The sequence below is a fragment of the Pogoniulus pusillus genome, chromosome 29 (assembly GCF_015220805.1).
Source record: "Pogoniulus pusillus isolate bPogPus1 chromosome 29, bPogPus1.pri, whole genome shotgun sequence".
Classification (NCBI taxonomy): Eukaryota; Metazoa; Chordata; class Aves; order Piciformes; family Lybiidae; genus Pogoniulus; species Pogoniulus pusillus.
Window position 1 is genome coordinate 15,410,565 of NC_087292.1, and position 19,131 is coordinate 15,429,695.

At 49.5% G+C, this 19,131-nt stretch overlaps 1 protein-coding gene across 7 annotated transcripts in view; it reads right to left on the reverse strand.

Annotated features, from left to right (window-relative positions):
- Window positions 1–7,208: 7,208 nt before the first annotated feature.
- KCNQ2 (potassium voltage-gated channel subfamily Q member 2) overlaps window positions 7,209–19,131 on the reverse strand; it is a 92,370-nt gene continuing 80,447 nt past the window's right edge. For 6 of the 7 annotated variants that reach the window (XM_064167613.1, XM_064167616.1, XM_064167614.1 and 3 more), the window contains 2 exons: window positions 12,792–12,915; window positions 7,209–10,780 (listed from right to left, as the gene is read on the reverse strand). In XM_064167613.1, coding sequence (XP_064023683.1) covers window positions 10,061–10,780; window positions 12,792–12,915 — 844 coding nt within the window. In that variant the 3' untranslated portion in view covers window positions 7,209–10,060. Of the gene's footprint in view, window positions 10,781–12,791; window positions 12,916–17,962; window positions 18,071–19,131 lie in introns of all 7 variants that reach the window. The other variant, XM_064167617.1, reaches the window with a different exon arrangement.

Genomic DNA, 19,131 nt, shown 5'->3' on the forward strand with positions numbered 1-19,131 from the left:
AAATGGCAACATGCTTCAGCAATGGATGTACCCTTTGCTTAGAGGCATGTTTGGGAGTAAAGTGGCTCTTACAGCTGGTAACTTTGGACCTAGAGATTAATTTCAGGCCAGGGGGAAAGGCCTGATTGCTGTTTTTCCCACTGGTATCCAGCAGCATTTAACTGGAAATGTTTGCTCCTCATCCCTTTCTTTATTTAGCTTGAACTCTGAAGGACAAATGCCACCCAGCAGAGATCTGATCTTACATCTAGGAAAACAGGGTCAAAAGATCAGTCCTGGAGGGTGATTCCTTTGGTGAGGTTGGTGGCAAATCTGTACAGGGGCAATTGGAGGCAGTGGTCTGATCTGCTTGGAAAATCAGAGTGATTGGAAAATCTGATTGCTCAATTATTATTGCTTAATCAATTCCCATTGATTATTCTCTATTTGTCATCTTGTTCATGATTCTGAGATGAAAAATGGGCTTTTGTTGACTCTCTTTTTAAATATCTCTTAACCAAGATCTAGGCAAAAGCAAGAGCAGAAGCCACAGGGCAGCAGGATGCTTTGCCCAGGCAGTAGACCATACTAAGGTGATGCCAGGTTTGGGAGACCATGGCACTGCCCATCAGCCAGCACCACTGCATCAGGCTCATCCTGTCCCAGCCTTTGCTCTCGGGGTAGGACCAACTAATTGGCCACATAGACCAGGACTGAGCTTTTTGCTTGGGGCTTGGAATTGGCAGTGGTTTCTCTATTCTTTTGTTTGCTTGTTTGAAAGGTAAGCCAAAGAAATGCTCACTTAAAGCTTTGCCTGCTGCTTTGAGAAGTGGGATTTCTCTTTGGGGTGGCAGTGGCACATCAACCTCCTTTTGGATAGAAAAGCCATCATCAAAATAGCCTTTTGCTTTGCTTTTACCCACTCTTGTCTCCAACCCCTAATATTTTGTGACCCTGTGAACTTCAGACTGCTGACTTTGGATTTGCAACTTAAAGGCAGCTTGGGGTTATGTCTCTGATGCCCCACAAAGACAAGTATAGCCTTCTCTTCTTTCCTCCTCTGTCACTAGGACTGGAATCTATGGTAGGAAAGAGATTCCTGGAGCTGCATATAACCCAGATGCTGACTGGATGGAGGAAATCAGCATGCTCTAACATCTGCCAGCTGAGAACAAGAAGCCAACAAGGACCAGAGGAGCTATCTAGCAGACCTGCTAGAAGTTTACTAGTTTCCTCCTACCTCCAACAAAAGGCAGGTTCCCACCCCACACCCTGTGCATCTCAGATGCACCTTCAGCAGTTTTAAGGTGTGTGTTTGTGCACAGCAGTAGGTATCTGCGTGGACACAAACACCACAGCCACCCTTCCACAGCCAAAGTTGGGTTGCCCTTTTCAATCTTGGCAGCTTCTGACAAAGATAAACTGTGAGCTTCATTCAGCCTGCACAGAATTTACAGTTCAGATGAGCAGCAATGGAGGACATAGAGAACAGCAGCAGCTGATGACTTCTTTGGGGGCTGTGTCTTTGTTTTGCTCGGGGATTATATTTGTTTAAAGCAATCTCCTTTATTGTTGCTTCCTGGTGAAACCTGTTTGAAGCAGCATGTGGATGCAGAGGATTTCTTAACAAAGCAGTATCTTGATTTTTTCCTCTTTTCCCACTTGCATTGAGGCAGGGAGCACTCTGTTTGTGTTCTAATCAACATGTATGTTGATTAGATGCTCAGCTTTTGGTGTGCTCCCTCCCTAGAGGTGTTCAAAGCCAGGTTGCATGAGGCCATGAGCAATCTGCTCTAGTGGGAAGTGTCCCTGCCCATGGCAGTGGGGTTGGAACTGAATGATCCTGAAGGTCCCTTCCAACCCGACCCATTCTCTGAAGCTATAATGTGTGACCTGAGTGCCAGAGTGACACCAAGCAAAGATAAATCTCATCAGTACAATGTCTGTAGTGGAGAAACACTTTGAGTGTGTGAAGTGTTGCTGCATAAGAGGTGGCACCTAGGAATTACAGAGAGGAGAATAAAACATGTAGAAGAATAATTTATTGAGTCTCCTAAAGTGTCTGATGTACCACGTAGCAAGTGCAGCTAGGTTTAAAATCTGCCCTTGCTTTACAACAGAGTCATTTCTCAGCTGTTTTGCCTCAGTGTGGCTGAAAGTCTCAGGTTCTCTACCTTGTGTGTGAAATTCTTTTCAGAAAGAAAGTGAAGAAACTTCAAATTTTAGGGTTTGGGTAGTGGGGAAGAGTAACCCAAGACAGAAAAGTCCCCATCCTGCCTGCTGGCAGAAGGGCAGGACACCTTCAGCTCCAGGGAAGGTTCTGGACCAGTGTGAATAACCAAGCAGGACAGCCAAAACCTGTCATCAGCTTTGATGACTTCTCCTCAAGTCATCAGCAAGGCTGAATGTGCTGTCTGTAGAGGTGCTAAAGGAGCCCTCTACATTCACATCCGCAACAGATCCTTCCCTTGAGCATCATGGCATATGTGAAGCACCAGGTCATGGCCACTGTGTTGGTCAGCTCTAAGGGCTTGTTGTGAAATGCTGCTTCTGTTTCTAACAGGAGGTGCCCATGGCATGCTAAATAAGGAGGAATTGTCTCATCTTGGCTTGCAAGGCTTGTGCTGACCTTTTCTTGTGTGGAATGGGAAGGAAAGAGCATCTCTCCAGGCCCACGGTCAAATGGAGGTGAAATTCCAGGAGAGGCTTCATTGGCAGCCTTGGATTTTGGGCCAGAGCCATCCTAACTGGTGATCCTGGTATGGCCTCTACTGGAAACCATTAACCCTGCCCTAAGGAATTATAGGCATAGCTGCAGGTGAAATCTAGCCTGAGCTTGGCACTAACTTTTGGAAAGCCTTGCAGCTAGCTCGAGTTTCTCAGGACTAGGCAAAGAGATGTTGCTTGAACAATTCATCTGAGGCTGTATTTACAGGATTTAGGAGGGGGCAAGATGCTTCCAGGTTCACTGGCAGCTTTGGACATAACCACAGCTGGGACCAGCTGCTTTCCATTTCCACTGTGGAGCTGGAGCCTGGCATGCAAAGCCACATGCATGGACAGCTGAAGGGGACTGAGGTCTCGAAAGCAGCTCTCCCTTCAGGAAGCAAAATCATCAGCACTGCTGCTCTGTAAACTCTTCTCTGAGACGTTCAGCTTGAGAAGAAAACCCAACCCAAACCTTCATTCCTCTTTCACCACAATCACCTAAAGCCAAAAGGACAAACCCATACAGGATGCTGTGCAGAGGGGCAACACAAACTCCATCCCTGCACTGAAAGGCTCCAGCAGAACAAGCCAGGGATGTGTTGAGGCCACGATGGCTCGATGAGGAAACAAATAAATTGCCAATAAGGAGCAAAGCTCTCATGCCAACAAAAGATGAAGGTCTCTAGTGCATCCAGTGATGCCAAGCCAAAAGCAAGTCTCAGAGCAGAGTTCTGGTGTTACATCTTCACTTGTATGTAGTCTGGACAAAGCAAAGGGAGGATATGGGACCAGTGTCAAACTAAACTATGGCAGCAGTGTGAAAAGATACAAGAGACTGCAAGCACCAGCAAGGTGGGCAAACCCTGAAGGTCTCCTGGCAGCCTGCTATGACAGTGGGGAGCACTGTGGCAGAACAGTGATGGAGATATGCAGGTAACTCAGTGCCTCTCCATAAGGAGAGTGAGATGCTCCCACAAGGAATGGCTATGGCACAGCTTCAGGGCCCTCAAAGGCTATAGACAAGAAACCCCAAAGGGGGTTTTCCAGAGTTGAGGAGTCACATTTCCCCCTGCCCCTCAGGCCGGGCTGCAGGCACAGATGCCCATGCACACCAGAGCTGGATGCAGGCAAGAACCCTGGGTTTGAAACATGTATGTTAAGTCCCACACATGTGGTGGTCAAATGGCATCTCCCAGGTGAGGACCAAGCCTCCAAGCCAGGCACTGCCTGCTCCTCCAAACCCTCAGAAAGGGGCATTTGGGATGCTCTTCTTCAGAGGCATCTGAATGGGATGAAGTTGTTACACACAGGCAACACAATTCACATCTTCCCCCTCCCCGTGTCCACGTTTCAAGGAACCAGAGGTACAAACGTGAGTTCTTTACCCCGTAGTTGCAAGCAGTAGAAGTGGAGTTTGTGCATGCTGTATCAGAGGGATGAGACAGTGGTCAGTTGCAGCATGAAGAGACACTTGGTATATCAGTGTTAGCGACAGAAGCACCGCGCCCCCGACGGGACAGGGCTCACCGGGAGGACAACCGCTCCCTGCAGCGATGCTTTTGGCAAGGTTACCTCCTCAGGTACTACAGCAATCTGGGAGTGCAGATACAGCTCGGAGCATATTGCTGTCTACTCATCTCAGGCTGCATGCAGTAGCAGGCAAAAAATTAGAGAGTACAGTCAAGTGAGATAGTCTTGGAAAGCACATTCATAGGTTCAAAAGGACCCGGCTGCTCCTCCTGCAGCAGCCGCTCCTCGCTGCTACCTACATTATCAGCGTGGTTAATACTGTATCAAAAGGTGTGGAATCCCTCTCCCTCTAGACACTAATATAAGGCAAGCAGTATTGTGTCACTGGGGCATCAGACACTAAGATATACTAAAGAAGATTCCTATGCATTATTATTATCCTTATTGTTAAAAAAACTCAACCCCAACCCAACCCCAACCCAACCCTGCTGCTTGTTGGTAAAAACCCAACAGCCCCACACCCATGGCTCTGAGCAGGTTTTGCTTGGGGGCACAGAAAAGTTAGGCTGTTGGTAGGCTGAAAGCAAGAGTTTTGCTTCGCCACTGCCAACCAGCAATGACCCACGTGGGGCTGGGAGGGGGCTGCTGCCCTTGCCTCTGTGCCACAGCCCTCAGCAGCCCAGCCTCAACGTTACTGGGCGGTGAAGGCGCTTTTGTATCTGATTTCCTTGTTTGCTGGTTCATGAAGAGGAAGCTGATGAAAGCAGAAGATGCTGAGCCACGATGGAGAGAGGGGGAGAGGAGCTGGAGTACCACAGGAGTGCTGGGAAGCAAGGGCTAGGGGGGTGAGGGCTCACGTGATGATGGAGTTGGATGAAGGAGCAGAAGTCCTCAGCCTGCTTTTGGGCTTTTTAGCATCCTTGATAAAAGAGAACTCTGCTAAGGGTCTTTGTGTGGGATAATTCTTGGGCATACCCCTCAGGAATTTAGTTCTCTTTTAATCATAGAATCAGTCAGGGTTGGAAGAGACCACAAGGATCATCTAGTTCCAACCCCTAGGTGATCCTGCTCTGGCAAGGGGGCAGGACCAGATGATCTTTCGAGGTCCCTTCCATCCCCTCACACTCTGTGAATACATTTTGGTTACAATCACCACAGAATGGTTAGATTGGACCTCTGAAGGTCGTCCAGTCCAATCTGCTCTGGTTGCATACATCCTTGCTGATTGCAGGGGGCTGGGACTAGATGACCTTTAATGGTCCCTTCCAGCCCAATGCATGCTGTGTTTCTGCATTGCTGTGACCATAGTGGTCTGCAGATATGCAGGAAATGAGGTCTGTAGTAGCTTCCCATTGAGAAAAAAGCCTGAAGAAACATCTTTCCCTTTTTCTCTTGGACATTTGTTAGGATTTTTATCTGAGGTGGTGCTCTGGCTTCTCTGGTAGCTGCTCCAAAGGTGTTCTAAGAATTCACAGAGTCAAAAATCTTATAAATCAATTAAAAGTGTAAAAAAAAAACCACACAGCGGTGGCCCTGGGGAACCAATTTGGATCTATTTGGAACAGGCTACATTCTAAAGAAGGGGAATGGCTTTCTGGTGGGCAAGAGGTTTGTTTTCAGCGAGTTCCTTGATGGTTTTGTACTAAAAAAAAATCCTGAATAAGAAAAGGAGTCAGCAAGGAAATGCACATACAAGACCTGCACTGAAGTAACATTAAAGTCCCTTCCCAAATGTTGGGAAAATTGACTTATGGCAAATGCTCTGCTCCTGCATCCCAGGGTCACATCCTGCAAGGCCACCTGCACAGAGATCACAGCACCTCCAGCTGTGTCTCCAGAGACTCCTCGGACAACCTGAACTCAGCACTTGGACCTGAAGCACTCAAGAGCTGACTGAGGCTCAGGGAATCTCCATCCAAGCTGCAGTATTTCTCTCCACATCTAGACCCAGACTCTGGAAATAAAATGTCCAAAATCTTCTTGGAGACCAGATTCCAGGCTCTGGTGCAAGGCCACAGCTTCCTTCACCACAGAGGCACCTCAAAAGCAGGCTCTGTGCACACAGCTGCGTGTGGGCACCCTCTGAGCAGTTCAGGATGGCCTGCTGGAAATTTGGCTGTCATATCTTCTTCAGCTCTCCTTGATCTCATCTCTTCACACCTGGCACTGTCTAAAACTTCTTTCTGTCCTCCAAAAAATACAGAATCAGGCTTGGGAGGAGCAGGGGAGTAAAGACCAGCCCTAGAGAGCTTCAGCAGAGGCTTAAAGTTTGCCTGTCCATCCTTTTCAAGGTCTTTCTCATTGGGTCTGCCTTATTAACCAAACAAATCTGATTGAGTTTCTTTTAACTTAGTGGCCGAGACTTCTCGTGGGGATTACCACCAGGAATGTCTGATACAGGCATGGGGGACCTGAGGGATTGAAGGTGGAGACATTGCAGGGAGTACTGGACTGTGATTTAGGGCAGGAATGAAGTAATTTATGTCAAGAAGCAAGGAGCAGGCTGTCATCTTTTACACAGGCAGAAATCATCTCGTGGACATAAGAAGCATAATCTGGGGTCCATTCTGGTGTAAACCAACCCAAAACTCCAGGACTTTTTGGGTGGGTGGAGAAGAAGTGATGATTTATGGCACAGTTATGGATGGAGGCAGGTGTCAGAGTTCCTTTGGAATGATGGCACAGATAAGGAGGGATATTTCTTACCCCTTCCAAAAAGCCCCACCAGTAATTCCATGTGTGATCACAGAATCACTGAATCAGCCAGAGTTGGAAGGGACCACAAGGAGCAGCCAGTTCCAACCCCCCTGCCATGCCCAGGGACACCTCACACTGGAGCAGGCTGCACACAGCCTCAGCCAGCCTGGCCTCAAACACCTCCAGCCATGGGGCCTCAACCACCTCCCTGGGCAACCCATTCCAGCCTCTCACCACTCTCCTGCTCAACAACTTCCTCCTCACCTCCAGCCTCACTCTCCCCACCTCCAGCTTTACTCCATTCCCCCCAGTCCTGTCACTCCCTCACAGCCTCAAAAGTCCATCCCCAGCTTTTTTGTAGCCCCCTTCAGATCCTGGAAGGCCACAAGAAGGTCACCTGGGAGCCTCCTCTGCTCCAGCCTGCACAGCTGCAACTCTTTCAGTCTGTGCTCACAGCAGAGCTGCTGCTGCCCTCTGAGCATCCTCCTGGCCCTGCTCTGGACACACTCCAGCATCTCCACATCCCTCTTGTCCCTGGGGCTCCAGAGCTGGAGCCAACAGGGCATTAGAGCAAGGCCATGATGAAAATGAGATGCCATAAAAATTGTCTTGAAGTCCTGTTGACTTTGCTTCCTGTATTGAAGATCAGTCCTGTACTTATGCTGCAGCTGGGCCACATAGCATCAGCCTCATCTGCACCTCCTGCCTTTCTATCCTACTCCTTCTCTGCCAAATTTCCAGCAGGCCTCAAAAATCAATTGCAGACAAATAATGTAATAAATCTTCGTTGTCTCTGACTTGGACAAAACCTGCAGTAAGCAGCTGGCTGGAGCAATGTTGGCTTTTACCTCGCCCAATGCAATCTCCATTCTTGTGGTCACTAGAAAATGAGTGCCACCAAAGCTGATTTGGGACCTGCTGACATTTCTTGCTCTTGACCAGGAGGCAACTCATGCCACAGGGGAAAGCTGCACAATTTGCAGGCAAAGATTTCTCTGTATGGAAGTCAAAGGGCATCACTGGGTTCACTTTGCACAAAGAATCTGGAGCCAAAAGAAGGTTGGGAGCACAAGCAAGGTAGGGGGGAACGCAGGAGGTAAGCAAAAGGTGGTTCAAATGGGAAAGAAAAGAAGTTTCACAGCTGGAAGCCCAGGATCCTTCTAAGGAAAGTGTGAAAAATGGCAGGAAAAATTGCACAGAGCCTTTCCCCACTCCTCAGTCCCATGTGAAGACCTGGGTGTGGGTCCTGAGCATCAGCAACAGGATGGCTTTGCTTCCTGTCTCAAGCTGTCAGACTGCACCCACGCCTTCTCTTAGGCCAATATAATCCCACACCTGCCCTGTTGCTGCCTCTGGTCAAGCAGGCAGGAGACAAAAAGGCTGTGACTGTCCCTTCACCCCAGGCAAGTCAATGTTCTGCCTTTCAAAGGCCACACAGAGATGAAGCTGTCACCTAAGCATCCTCTTGGACACAACACAGGGAAAATGTGGAGACAGGGTTTGAAATCACAGACACAGCCCCCGCAGAAAAGACACACAGGACTTGGGCCAGGATGCAGGGGGAGAGTTCAGAGGCACAACACCAGCTATGGTGTCCCAGCCCTGGAGATGGATCCCAAACAGAAATGTTCTTGATCCATCCCCTCGCAAAAAAAACCCAAACAAGCCAACCAAACCCACCCCAGCAACCTCTCCAGGCGAAGGATCGCTTTGTGACTTCGTTTTGGTCCCCAAAAACCCTCTGAGCATCACTTTTCCCCTTGCCTTCCCCAGCTGAGGTTCCCAGCAAGCACACAGTGACCTCTGCAAGAGAAAATGTTTCAGTGAAATGGGGCAGACTTGGCACAACTCCTGGGCAAGCCCAGCTAAGAGGCTCCTGAAAGACCGCAAAGGAACAAAGAAGCAGCTCTTAACTCAGCTGGGAGGGACCCAAACAAAACCAAGAGAGGTCCCACGGACTTAGGTGTGAGCTTCTTGGCAGGGCAGAGGAAGGAAGGGAAGGTTTGTGTGTGCAAAAGTGTTCAGGCACGATGCAGACTGTAAGAAAAGTGCCCGCTCTGACCCCCACGGCTTCCAAAGGACTCGCAGCAGCATGGGGGCCACAGCATCTTCCATACCCACCCTCTGCCTTTGGCCTGCTGGTTCTGCCTCCGCAGCGGCACTGAGGACCATGAGAATGGCTTCACCCCCTGGCAGCCCCCTCCAGAGGGGTTGCTTTTGGTGTGCCTTTGCTTCCAAAATACCTCCAGGTCTGTTGGCAACAGGAGGAGCAATAATTAAATATAATACATGGTTTAAAATGTAATATTCAAGTCTTAGAGTCTCCTGTCCTCTTTCTCTGCCCTCTGGGTTGTCTCTTTTCTTGCACCCAACCTCCTATTGCTGAGTTTTTGCATTTCCTGTGATGGGATAATTCCCAAGCTACTCCATAGAATCAATCATGTTGGAAGAGACCTCCAAGATCATCCAGTCCAACCTTTCACCCAGCCCTATCCAGTCAACTAGACCATGGCACTAAGTGCCAAATCAGAATGATGACCTAACCTGTCCCACCTTAAGGCCATGACTTCTGTGGATGCAAATATTCCAGCCCCCATTCCTCTCCTCCAGGAGCATATACAACACTTCCACCTTTCCATGTATTATATTGGAATTATGCCACCTTCCTGATGGCTAATGAGGAGCCAGAGTATCAGCCCCTCATGAATTACATGTGACCTGATACCCAAGCCAGAAGCAGACAGGTGTTCACTGCAGAGCTCCTAAGATAATCATCACTGGTGCCATGGCGTGGCGATGCCTACCTAACACTTGTCGGCCACCAGTTGCTGTCACCTCCAAAAAGCCCTGGCTGGGTGATTTATTCCTGCCCTGCACTTCTGAAGGTTCCCAAGAAATGCAAATCACCTACCCCTCAGCATGGAATAATTTCACCTAGTGATCTTAGAAAGAGAGTATGAAAGAAATCTGGACCTCGCAGCTCCACTTTGCTCACCGCTGTGATCTCCGCCACAAATGCAGGCTTGGTCCTGCTCGTTCCCCCACCCCCTACCCAGAGTAAGCTGCGAGAAAGCATCAGCCAGCTAAGGATGTCCTAGAAGGAGGAAAACCTTAGCTGTCAATCTCCTTGAGAAGTTCCACACGTGGACAGCTGGAGTGGGCAGCTGCCTGCGCTTGGATGTGGCTCGGTGACTGCAAGAAGGCTTCACTGCCTCGGGGCTGACCAGCCCATGTCACTGAAGGGTCCCTCACCCGTGGCCGACCTGGGAGGAGGCCCACAGGGTGTGCAGAGGTCAGAATCGGTGTCCGATTCCCCTTCTGCAATGTAGGGTCTGATTTTGGCCACGGCTGCATAGCAACCGTTGTTAAGGATGTCCAAATTCTCTTTGGACTGGGAGATGCTAAAGCCGCTGAAAGAGCGCTCCAGTTCCTCGTGGTCCACCGAGGGGATGGAGATGGAGGTGTCGCTGTCTCTCATGGCACTCTCGTGGTGTTTGGTTGTAATGTCTTCGTTCCTCAGGTACTCCGCGCTCGCCCTGTGCCCGCCGCTGTAGGCCGACAGGGAGCGCTCGTGGGAGGGCGGCGGCGGGATGCGCACCAGCGAGCCGGGGTCGCCCACGGGCGAGGAGCCGTGGCTTTGCCGCTGGTAGGCCTGCTGCTGGCACGACGTGGAGGGCGGGCACGCGTTGTTCGGGGCCGGCGGGGCGGAGAAGTTCTTCTGCCCCATGGAGCTGGTGGACCTGATGATCTTGATGATGCAGCCGTTCTTGTCGATGTGCTCCCTGCTGTCTTCGGGGCTGTGGTAGGGAGGTGCCGGGTCTGGTTCTTTGGAGCCGAAGTAAGCTTCCGTCTCGGTCGGTGGGATGCCCATCCGCTGCATGTAAATGTTCACCAGGAAGTCCAGCTTCTTCTCCATGGACTGGACCTGCAAAACACCACAGCTCTACCGCTGCGCACTGCACCAATCATAGAGTCATAGAATCACAGGATGGGTTAGGTTGGAAGGGACCTCAGAGGTCATCCAGTTCCAACCCCCCACCGTAAGCAGGGACACCTCCCTCTAAAACAGGTTGCTCAAGGTTGGAGCACGTCCCCAGTTCAAGCAAACTTGATGAACAAACTTGAACGTAGAAGGTTTTGAGTCACCATGAGGAGAAGCTTCTTTACAGTGAGTGTGACAGCATTGGAGCAGGTTGCCCAGAGAGGTTGTGGAGCTCCTTCTCTGGAGACTTTCCAAACCCACCTGGATGCATTCCTGTGTGGACTACCCTGATTGATCCTGCTTTGGCAGGGTAGTTGGACTGGATGATCTCTGGAGGTCCCTTCCAACCTATGATGTTCTATGATAATGTGAGCATCCAACCCATATAGGCACATTTGACGCTGGGCTGGGCTGACCTCTGCCTACACTGATGTGTATCAGACTGAACTTTCTAGACAATATTCAGTTGTCTTGTTCTGAAGTGTTTCATTCTTCATTTTCTTACAAGGTTTTCCTTAAGCTTTTAAAATCACAGAATGGTTTGGGTTGGAAGAGGTCTTAAAAGGTTATTGAGTCCAACACTCTGCAGTCAGCAGGTCATCACAGGATATTATTAGGGGTTGGAAGGGACCCAAGGAGATCATCGAGTCCAATCCCCATCTGCAACTAGAGCAGGTTGCTCAGAGCCCAAAACACCTGGGATGATTCCACAGATGTGGCATCTACCACCTCTCTGGGCAATCTGGGATAAAGTCTCACCACAGAATTTCTTCCTAATGTTCAATCTCAATCTCCCTCTTTTCTTATAAACTCACCACCCCTTGTCCCTTTCCCACATACCCTGCTATAAAATCTGCCCCCACTTTTCTTATCAGCCTTTTTTAGCACTGAAAGGCCAGCAGGAGGTCTCCCTGCAGCCTTCTCTTCTCCAGGCTGCACAACCCAAACTCTCTCAGCCTCTTCTCACAGCAGAGGGCTCTAGCCTTCACATCACTGTTGTGGCCCTCCTTTGTCCCCAAATCACAGAGTTACAGAGTCACAGGTTGTTAGGGGTTGGAAGGGACCTCTGAAGATCATCCAGTCCAATCCCCTGCCAGAGCAGGATCACACACTCTTAGTTCTTCCTGTTTAATGTCCCTCTGGGGAAAAACAAGGCAAGAGAACACCCAGACAAAGCAAGAAAACACCCAGACAACACAAGAGATCACCCAGACAATGCAAGAGAACACCCAGACAAAGCAAGAAAACACCCAGACAATGCAAGAGATCACCCAGACAAAGCAAGAGATCACCCAGATAATGCAAGGGAACACCCAGACAATGCAAGAGAACACCCAGACAAGGCAACAGAACACCCAAACAAGGCAAGAGAACACCCAGACAATGCAACAGAACACCCAGACAATGCAAGAGAACACCCAGACAAAGCAACAGAACACCCAGACAATGCAAGAGAACACCCAGACAAAGCAACAGAACACCCAGACAATGCAAGAGAACACCCAGACAAAGCAACAGAACACCCAGACAATGCAAGAGAACACCCAGACAAAGCAACAGAACACCCAGACAATGCAAGAGAACACCCAGACAAAGCAACAGAACACCCAGACAATGCAAGAGAACACCCAGACAAAGCAACAGAACACCCAGACAATGCAAGAGAACACCCAGACAAAGCAACAGAACACCCAGACAATGCAAGAGAACACCCAGACAAAGCAACAGAACACCCAGACAACACAAGAGAACACCCAGACAAAGCAACAGAACACCCAGACAATGCAAGAGAACACCCAGACAAAGCAACGAAACACCCAGACAATGCAAGAGAACACCCAGACAAAGCAAGAGAACACCCAGACAATGCAAGAGAACACCCAGACAAGGCAAGGGAGCATGCAGACAATGCATGCAACTCCCCCTGCTAAAGGCCTCTCCTGACCCAACACACCTGTTTTTCAACTTTTCCAAGCCTGCCCATCATGCTGGGATCTTCAGGAAGCTCCCCTTCTGCTGGCCCTTTGGTGCGATCCTTGTCGGTCATGGAGGATCCTCTCCCAACAATCTGGTCAACTCTAGCGGGATCAGAAAATCCCCCCCCAGCCCCAGAAAAGGACCTGGAGTCAGTTGAAGGCAGCAGGTGAGGAGGGCTCTGCTTGTTGAGCCTCCCTGGGCCCAAGCAACAGCCTCTCTCCCAACCAGCACTTCAACGGACTCACAGACAGGCGGTGGCACCGAAGTGTTAATTCAGATGCAAAACTCAGAGCAGTATTAGCGGAGTTGGAAATCGCCCATTGCCATTTGTACAGATCAAACCTGGCACATTATGCATGGTAGATTTACCCACTGTAAAGAAGCTCTGTGCCTGGCTTCCTGACGAACCAACCCTCCTCTTATTTGTGCTGAGGAATTAGTATCTGAGAGGGAAGGTCAAGTTGTTCTGTTCAGCCTATGCCAATGGAAGCGGTTAGGGTTGGTTTTTTGCAGCCTTTCCAGCAGTTTCCTCTCCTTGATGCAAAGTGAAGTGTGTAATTCTCCTGTGCATGAAAATGAGCTGCTTGTCCTGAGATCCAGACAAGCAGGCATTGCCAAAGTGGAATTAAATCAAGGTCATAACTCACTCAGCATTCCTAAATTGCCTCAGTGCTCCTGCGCTTCACACCTGGGTCGTTGCATGTTTCCTGTTAACAGGACTCCAAGGTGGTAGCAGCAGAGGACACTCTGCCAAATCAGCAGCTAAAGCAAGGCCTGCTTTTTTGCTACAAACCTCTTTACACACATCACATTTGCAACATCTCATTCCCCATAAGGAAACATCTGGGCTCATACACAGCTCAGAAGGCAGAGGAGAAGGGAAGGCAGAGCCAGTTTGGAGGCTGGAAGACAGATTTCATTGAGGCACCGAACAGAAGTTTTCTAGAGAGCTCCTTGATCCCTCATAAGCCAGGGGAGCAACTCAGATTTGTAAGAGCTTCTTTAATGCTAGCCCAGTTTATGAGCTCATTCTACACCAGGTAAAGTTTACCCTTGCATAATGCACCACAGGTGAGGGTGGCAGGGGAGAAGAAGGGTTAGTTAATCTGACTGAAACCAAGTTGAGGTATCTTGAGCAGAAAACTCAAAATGCTTCTTACGCAGCTCTGCCGTGTGGGCCATGGGTCCATGCACCAGGAGGAGGAAGAGGGAGGAGCTGAACGCAGACAGACAAAGGGAAATGAACAAACAAAAACCAAGGGAAGGAATGGGAGGTGAGGCTGCTTCCAACACAAGAGCCATCTGCTTGCTGCACATTGAACAGGGGCTTTGTATGTACGTTGGCTGTCGACATTAAGGGACAGGTATCGGTGGGGATAGACCAGCGTGGCTCACTTGGCTGACATTAGAGCAACAGCAGTTTGCTGCACCAGAAGATCTGGCTCCAAGAGATGAAGTGGATGAGCACATGGCACCAGAGACAAGAGATATAATCCAACAATTATTATCTTTGGTCCCAGAAGATACTTCATTTGGGCAGGGATGAGCCAGAGTGCTGGGCTGCTCAGAAAGCCATGGTTGATCCCTCGCTTAGGAGCAAGCACAGGAACAGGAGGAGCACCAAGTGCTCTGATTACAAGTGTGAGGAATACACATGCCTTATTTCTCTCTTGTAATGGGAGAAGGAAACTACCCACAGGGACAGGAACTCCCCACAAGGGATGCAGTTACTGACATGACACACAGCACAAAGAATCCTCGGACGAGGTCATTACCATGTAAGCAAAGAGGCATTAAATCGGATACCTCGGGCTACCTTGGTTTGGAACCACAAGTCAAGGCGTAGTACAGGCACTGTACGAACTCCCCTCCTGTATGCACAAGCAAGGAGACTCATAAAACAATGAACTTGTGTTTCAAGAGGCCCCCAAGTCTAAAAGCTACTGAGTGCTGCAGGAGACCAAGGAAAGTCAGGGTGCTCTGTCCCCGTGTCTCATCTAGTGCAGCTCTAACACTGCGACGTCCACCAATGGAGAAGAGGTGTCCTTCAGCAGCTGCTGAGGCAGGCAGGGCAGATTATAGCATAGAGGAAAGCTGGACATGGCTATGCTAGGGTGGGTCATAACAGCAGAGAGTCTTGTGCAACCCTGTTTCTAAGCCTGCAGAAATCCAGGAAGGATTTCTGCTCTCTTCCATGACCTGAAGAGATGAGTTATCCAGTAAGCAAACCTCAGATGACCCATGTGAAGCACAGGAGACCAGATGGAGCTTCACAGATGGACTGACCACCAGTATCTAGAAGAGAGCTAACTTCTTGCATCCCCTTCCAGCTGGACACAACTTGCCCATAGCCCTGCTGTGATTTAAAAGCAAGACTGAAGCCCTGCACAGAATTCACCCACAAAGCTTTTGACACCTTCGTTCATTGACATCAGAGCCCAGGAGAATTCTTGCTTCATTCACTCCCTTCTTGTCTATACTTTAACAAAGTCCTCACTCCTGAGATGGTCACCTCCTACAGCTCTGAGAAACCAGGGAGCCAGATCTTGCCTTGGAGGCAGGTTCTGCACTGAGAATGGTACTCTGGGCAGCTGTGGGCCACTGACTTCTCTGCAGACAGGTGAGAAAGTGAACCAAGTCCTTTCCTCTTGATGGGAGAAACCAGGCTTGAGGTCTCCCACCCCTTTGCTTCCCATGCCAGAAGTTAGACCAGAGAACAGTGGTCTATCCTTGGCAAAACACACAGGCTCCACTTGTGCCTCATCTGGTACAAGAGATGAGAGGAATTTCCTTGTGAGCTCCCAACCCACCTGTAACCAGCTGAGCACCTCAAAGAGCAGAAGGTCCTTTCAGCTACCATAAAGGAACTTAAGACTTTGACCCAATTGGGCAGCAAAGCTCAAAGGATGTAGAAGAGAGAACATAATCCACCTTTGCAAGCAGTGGGGGGATAGCCTAAATTCCTTCTGAGTGACAAAAGACCATCAGTCTTCTGAGATGCCCAACCTCACTTCTGCACTACATCCCCACTGGGGAGCTCCATGTCTTCCCAGCACTTATTTTGGCTGTGCTGAGGGAAGAAGTCAGCTGAGACTTTGAAAGAGCCAGCCCTGGGTGTTTTTACCCTTGGTGACAACAGAGAACTCAGAGATTCCTAAGATGACAAACTAGGCTCTGCTGGGTCTTAGCTTGGAAGGGAGAACAAAAAAGGGGCTTGTCTTTAAGGTGAACTTTGTCATCCTTCCTTCTTTCTAGTGATAGGAGAAAAACAACAACAAAAAGTAAAGTCTTGCATCAGCCACAGGTGCAGGTTCTCTCATGCTTCATTATGCTTCATGCCAACAGTGCATGCAAAGAGGTGTAAATATGTCACCCTCGGGCCAGAAGCAGACATCAAAAGGTCAAACAGCTCAAATGAGATAAAAATGTGTTTGGGAATATAGATCCAATTCAATGATTTTATTTGCCTTTGTTTACTTGCTTTGTTTTTCCTTTGTTAGAGTTTTGGGTACACAATCCAGGCATTGAAGCCAAACCCCCTTCATCCATGTCACAGGACTGGCTACTTACCTCCTCATTAAGAAATCAAGTTTGCTCTAGACTTATTTTGACCAGCACCTATTGGCTAAGAATCCAACCCCACCTCCCCCCTGAGGTTGCATTTATTCTATGTTAAGTCATCAAGGGACTGGAATCCAAATGGTTCATGTGGGCAGCGTGGAGCAAACACCTTCAGCTAAACCACAGCCATGAACATCCACTGGGATCCAGCTGCTTTGGTTGGGAGCTGCCTGCAGAAACCTCTTGGCTGAGCTGAGCCCTTGTCACCAGAGCATCACAACCCAATCCATGGGGCTGAGGTGTGATTGGGGCTGTTCCTCTGGGCAGCATTTGGCTAAAAAAAGGGATGTGCAGGCTAAAAAGAAAGGCTGATGCAGCCCGTGGGCACTCCACAGTGTGGATCCGTGGCACTGAGATAATGAAGCTCATGGCAACAGCAGAGCCTGACCCAGAGGTTTTGGGTGTGGGGATGCTCAGAGCTCTGCTTCCCACCCACCAAGCAGGTGGAGCACCTCACAAATCCCACTAGGTGTAAGGGAGGGTGCAGATGATGCAATTTCTGGTGGGTTTGTGGGTAAATATTCTACCTTTTCCATGTGAAGCTAGCCTGACCCTATCTGAAATGTTAGCCCAGAGACCATTTGGCTTTCTGACACCTAAAGAAGCCTGAGAGCAGCAAATATGCCAGCTGATGGTTATTGACGTTCGCACCAATGCCTTTTGTTTATTCCCTTTTGGCTTGCCTCATGTCACAGCTCATTACCAAAAGGAAATCAGAGCAGCAAGCCTGAGTCAGGATTTAGAGAGCTGCACTCCTCTAGTAGTTTAAGACTCATTGGAAAATTCCAACCCCAGAAATTGGGACTTTCTCCAAAAGCTCAGTGCAGAATGCAAATAAATAGAGGCACTATGGTCTTTTGGAGTCTCTCCCATGAACCCTTCCTGCAGTTGCCCAAAGCCATTTCTTGCCCCACCAAGTTTTTAAGGATTGTCTCCTGTGAACCCTTCCAGAGAAGGGCCAGGAGGATGCTGAGAGGGCTGCAGCAGCTCTGCTGTGAGCACAGACTGAAAGAGTTGGGGCTGTGCAGGCTGGAGCAGAGGAGGCTCCCAGGTGACCTTCTTGTGGCCTTCCAGGATCTGAAGGGGGCTACAGAAAAGCTGGGGAGGGACTTTTTAGGCTGTCAGGTAGGGATAGGTATGAAGGGAATGGAACAAAGCTGGAGGTGGGGAGGAAGTTGTTGAGCAGGAGAGTGGTGAGAGGCTGGAATGGGTTGCCCAGGGAGGTGGTTGAGGCCCCATGGCTGGAGGTGTTTGAGGCCAGGCTGGCTGAGGCTGTGTGCAGCCTGCTCTAGTGTGAGGTGTCCCTGGGCATGGCAGGGGGGTTGGAACTGGCTGCTCCTTGTGGTCCCTTCCAACCCTGCCTAATTCTACAATTCTATGACCTAGGGGGGGTTTACTTTCAACCCACCACAACTCCCGAGGGCTAAGTGCCGTCGTGTAACTGGCATGAAAGGGGTTTGACATTGAAGCAAAGTAAAATAAAACCCAGAGTAAGCAGAGGTTTGGGTTTTTTTGGTGGTTCCTAACCTAGGTGAGTACTGGGGAGACTCTTTGGAAGAATACATGGGTCCTTTGGTTGGATACTTCTTATGCCGGGGAGTTGAAGGGGGTGGGGGACCCACAATCATATCTATCCTGGCAAAGTAAATAAGACAAACAAAAGAAACCAAAAGAAAAGGAAACAAAACACACACACACACACACAAAGACACCAGCAAAATGCATAATGAAGCAACAGGTAGAGAAAAATTGGTCAGAAGAGTTGCAGAAAGAAACAACCAGAAACCCCAGAAATGACAGAGCAAGAGGGCTTGAAAACGATTCCACTGCGACCAGAAGGTTCTCTCCTACCACCTGGGTGTTGGTGAAAGCCAGACTCTTACCCACTGTGTGGTAAGGTTTGGAGTTTAGGCACCACTAGAATATCATGAGGAGATCCCCTCCCCACCACCACCACCCCCCCAGATAGAACAGATAACATGGTTTATCCTCTGGAAAATATAACTTTGATGGTGGTGGAGCCTTGGAGCTGTCCAGGTTGGTTGTGGAGTCTCCTTCTTTGGAGAGATTCCCAACCTGGACATTGTGATCCTAGGCAAGCTGCTGTGGGTGTCCCTGCTGTAGCAGGACTGGATGATCTCCAGAGGTCCCTTCCAACCCCCCCACCCTGCTGGGGTTCAGGGGTTCTGTGAAGATATTTGTGTAGCAGCTTCCCACAGAGGTGGCTGGATATGAAACATCTACTCCTTCTCTGTTCAGTTCCACAGCTACAGAACCCAACCTCAGCTCCTTCAGAGAGCCAGGAGCCCTTGGGAGCTGGTGAGATACACTGTGGGGTTGGATAGCTCAGTGAATGGGAGACATCCATGGCTGGCAGGGTGTCAGGATGAGACAGGAGACAGCGTGGACACAACACTGAAAGAGCACAGTACAGAGACAGTGACAGAGGTGTTCATGGTTAAAGAGGAAAGGGCAGGCAAATACCCCAGAGATTTGCTTGAATGTGGCTTTCATCCACCAAACCCCTGCCTAGGGAGGTGACAGCCAGCCCTGCAGAGCTGAGCTGGCAGGGACAATGTGCTGCTTTGCTTGCTGAAGGGAAATGAAAAGAGCTTTTCTCCCAGCTGCCTTATGACAACCTTTCTGGGCTCCATCCCAGGACTGCACTGCACTTCTAGCACCGCTTGGTTATGATC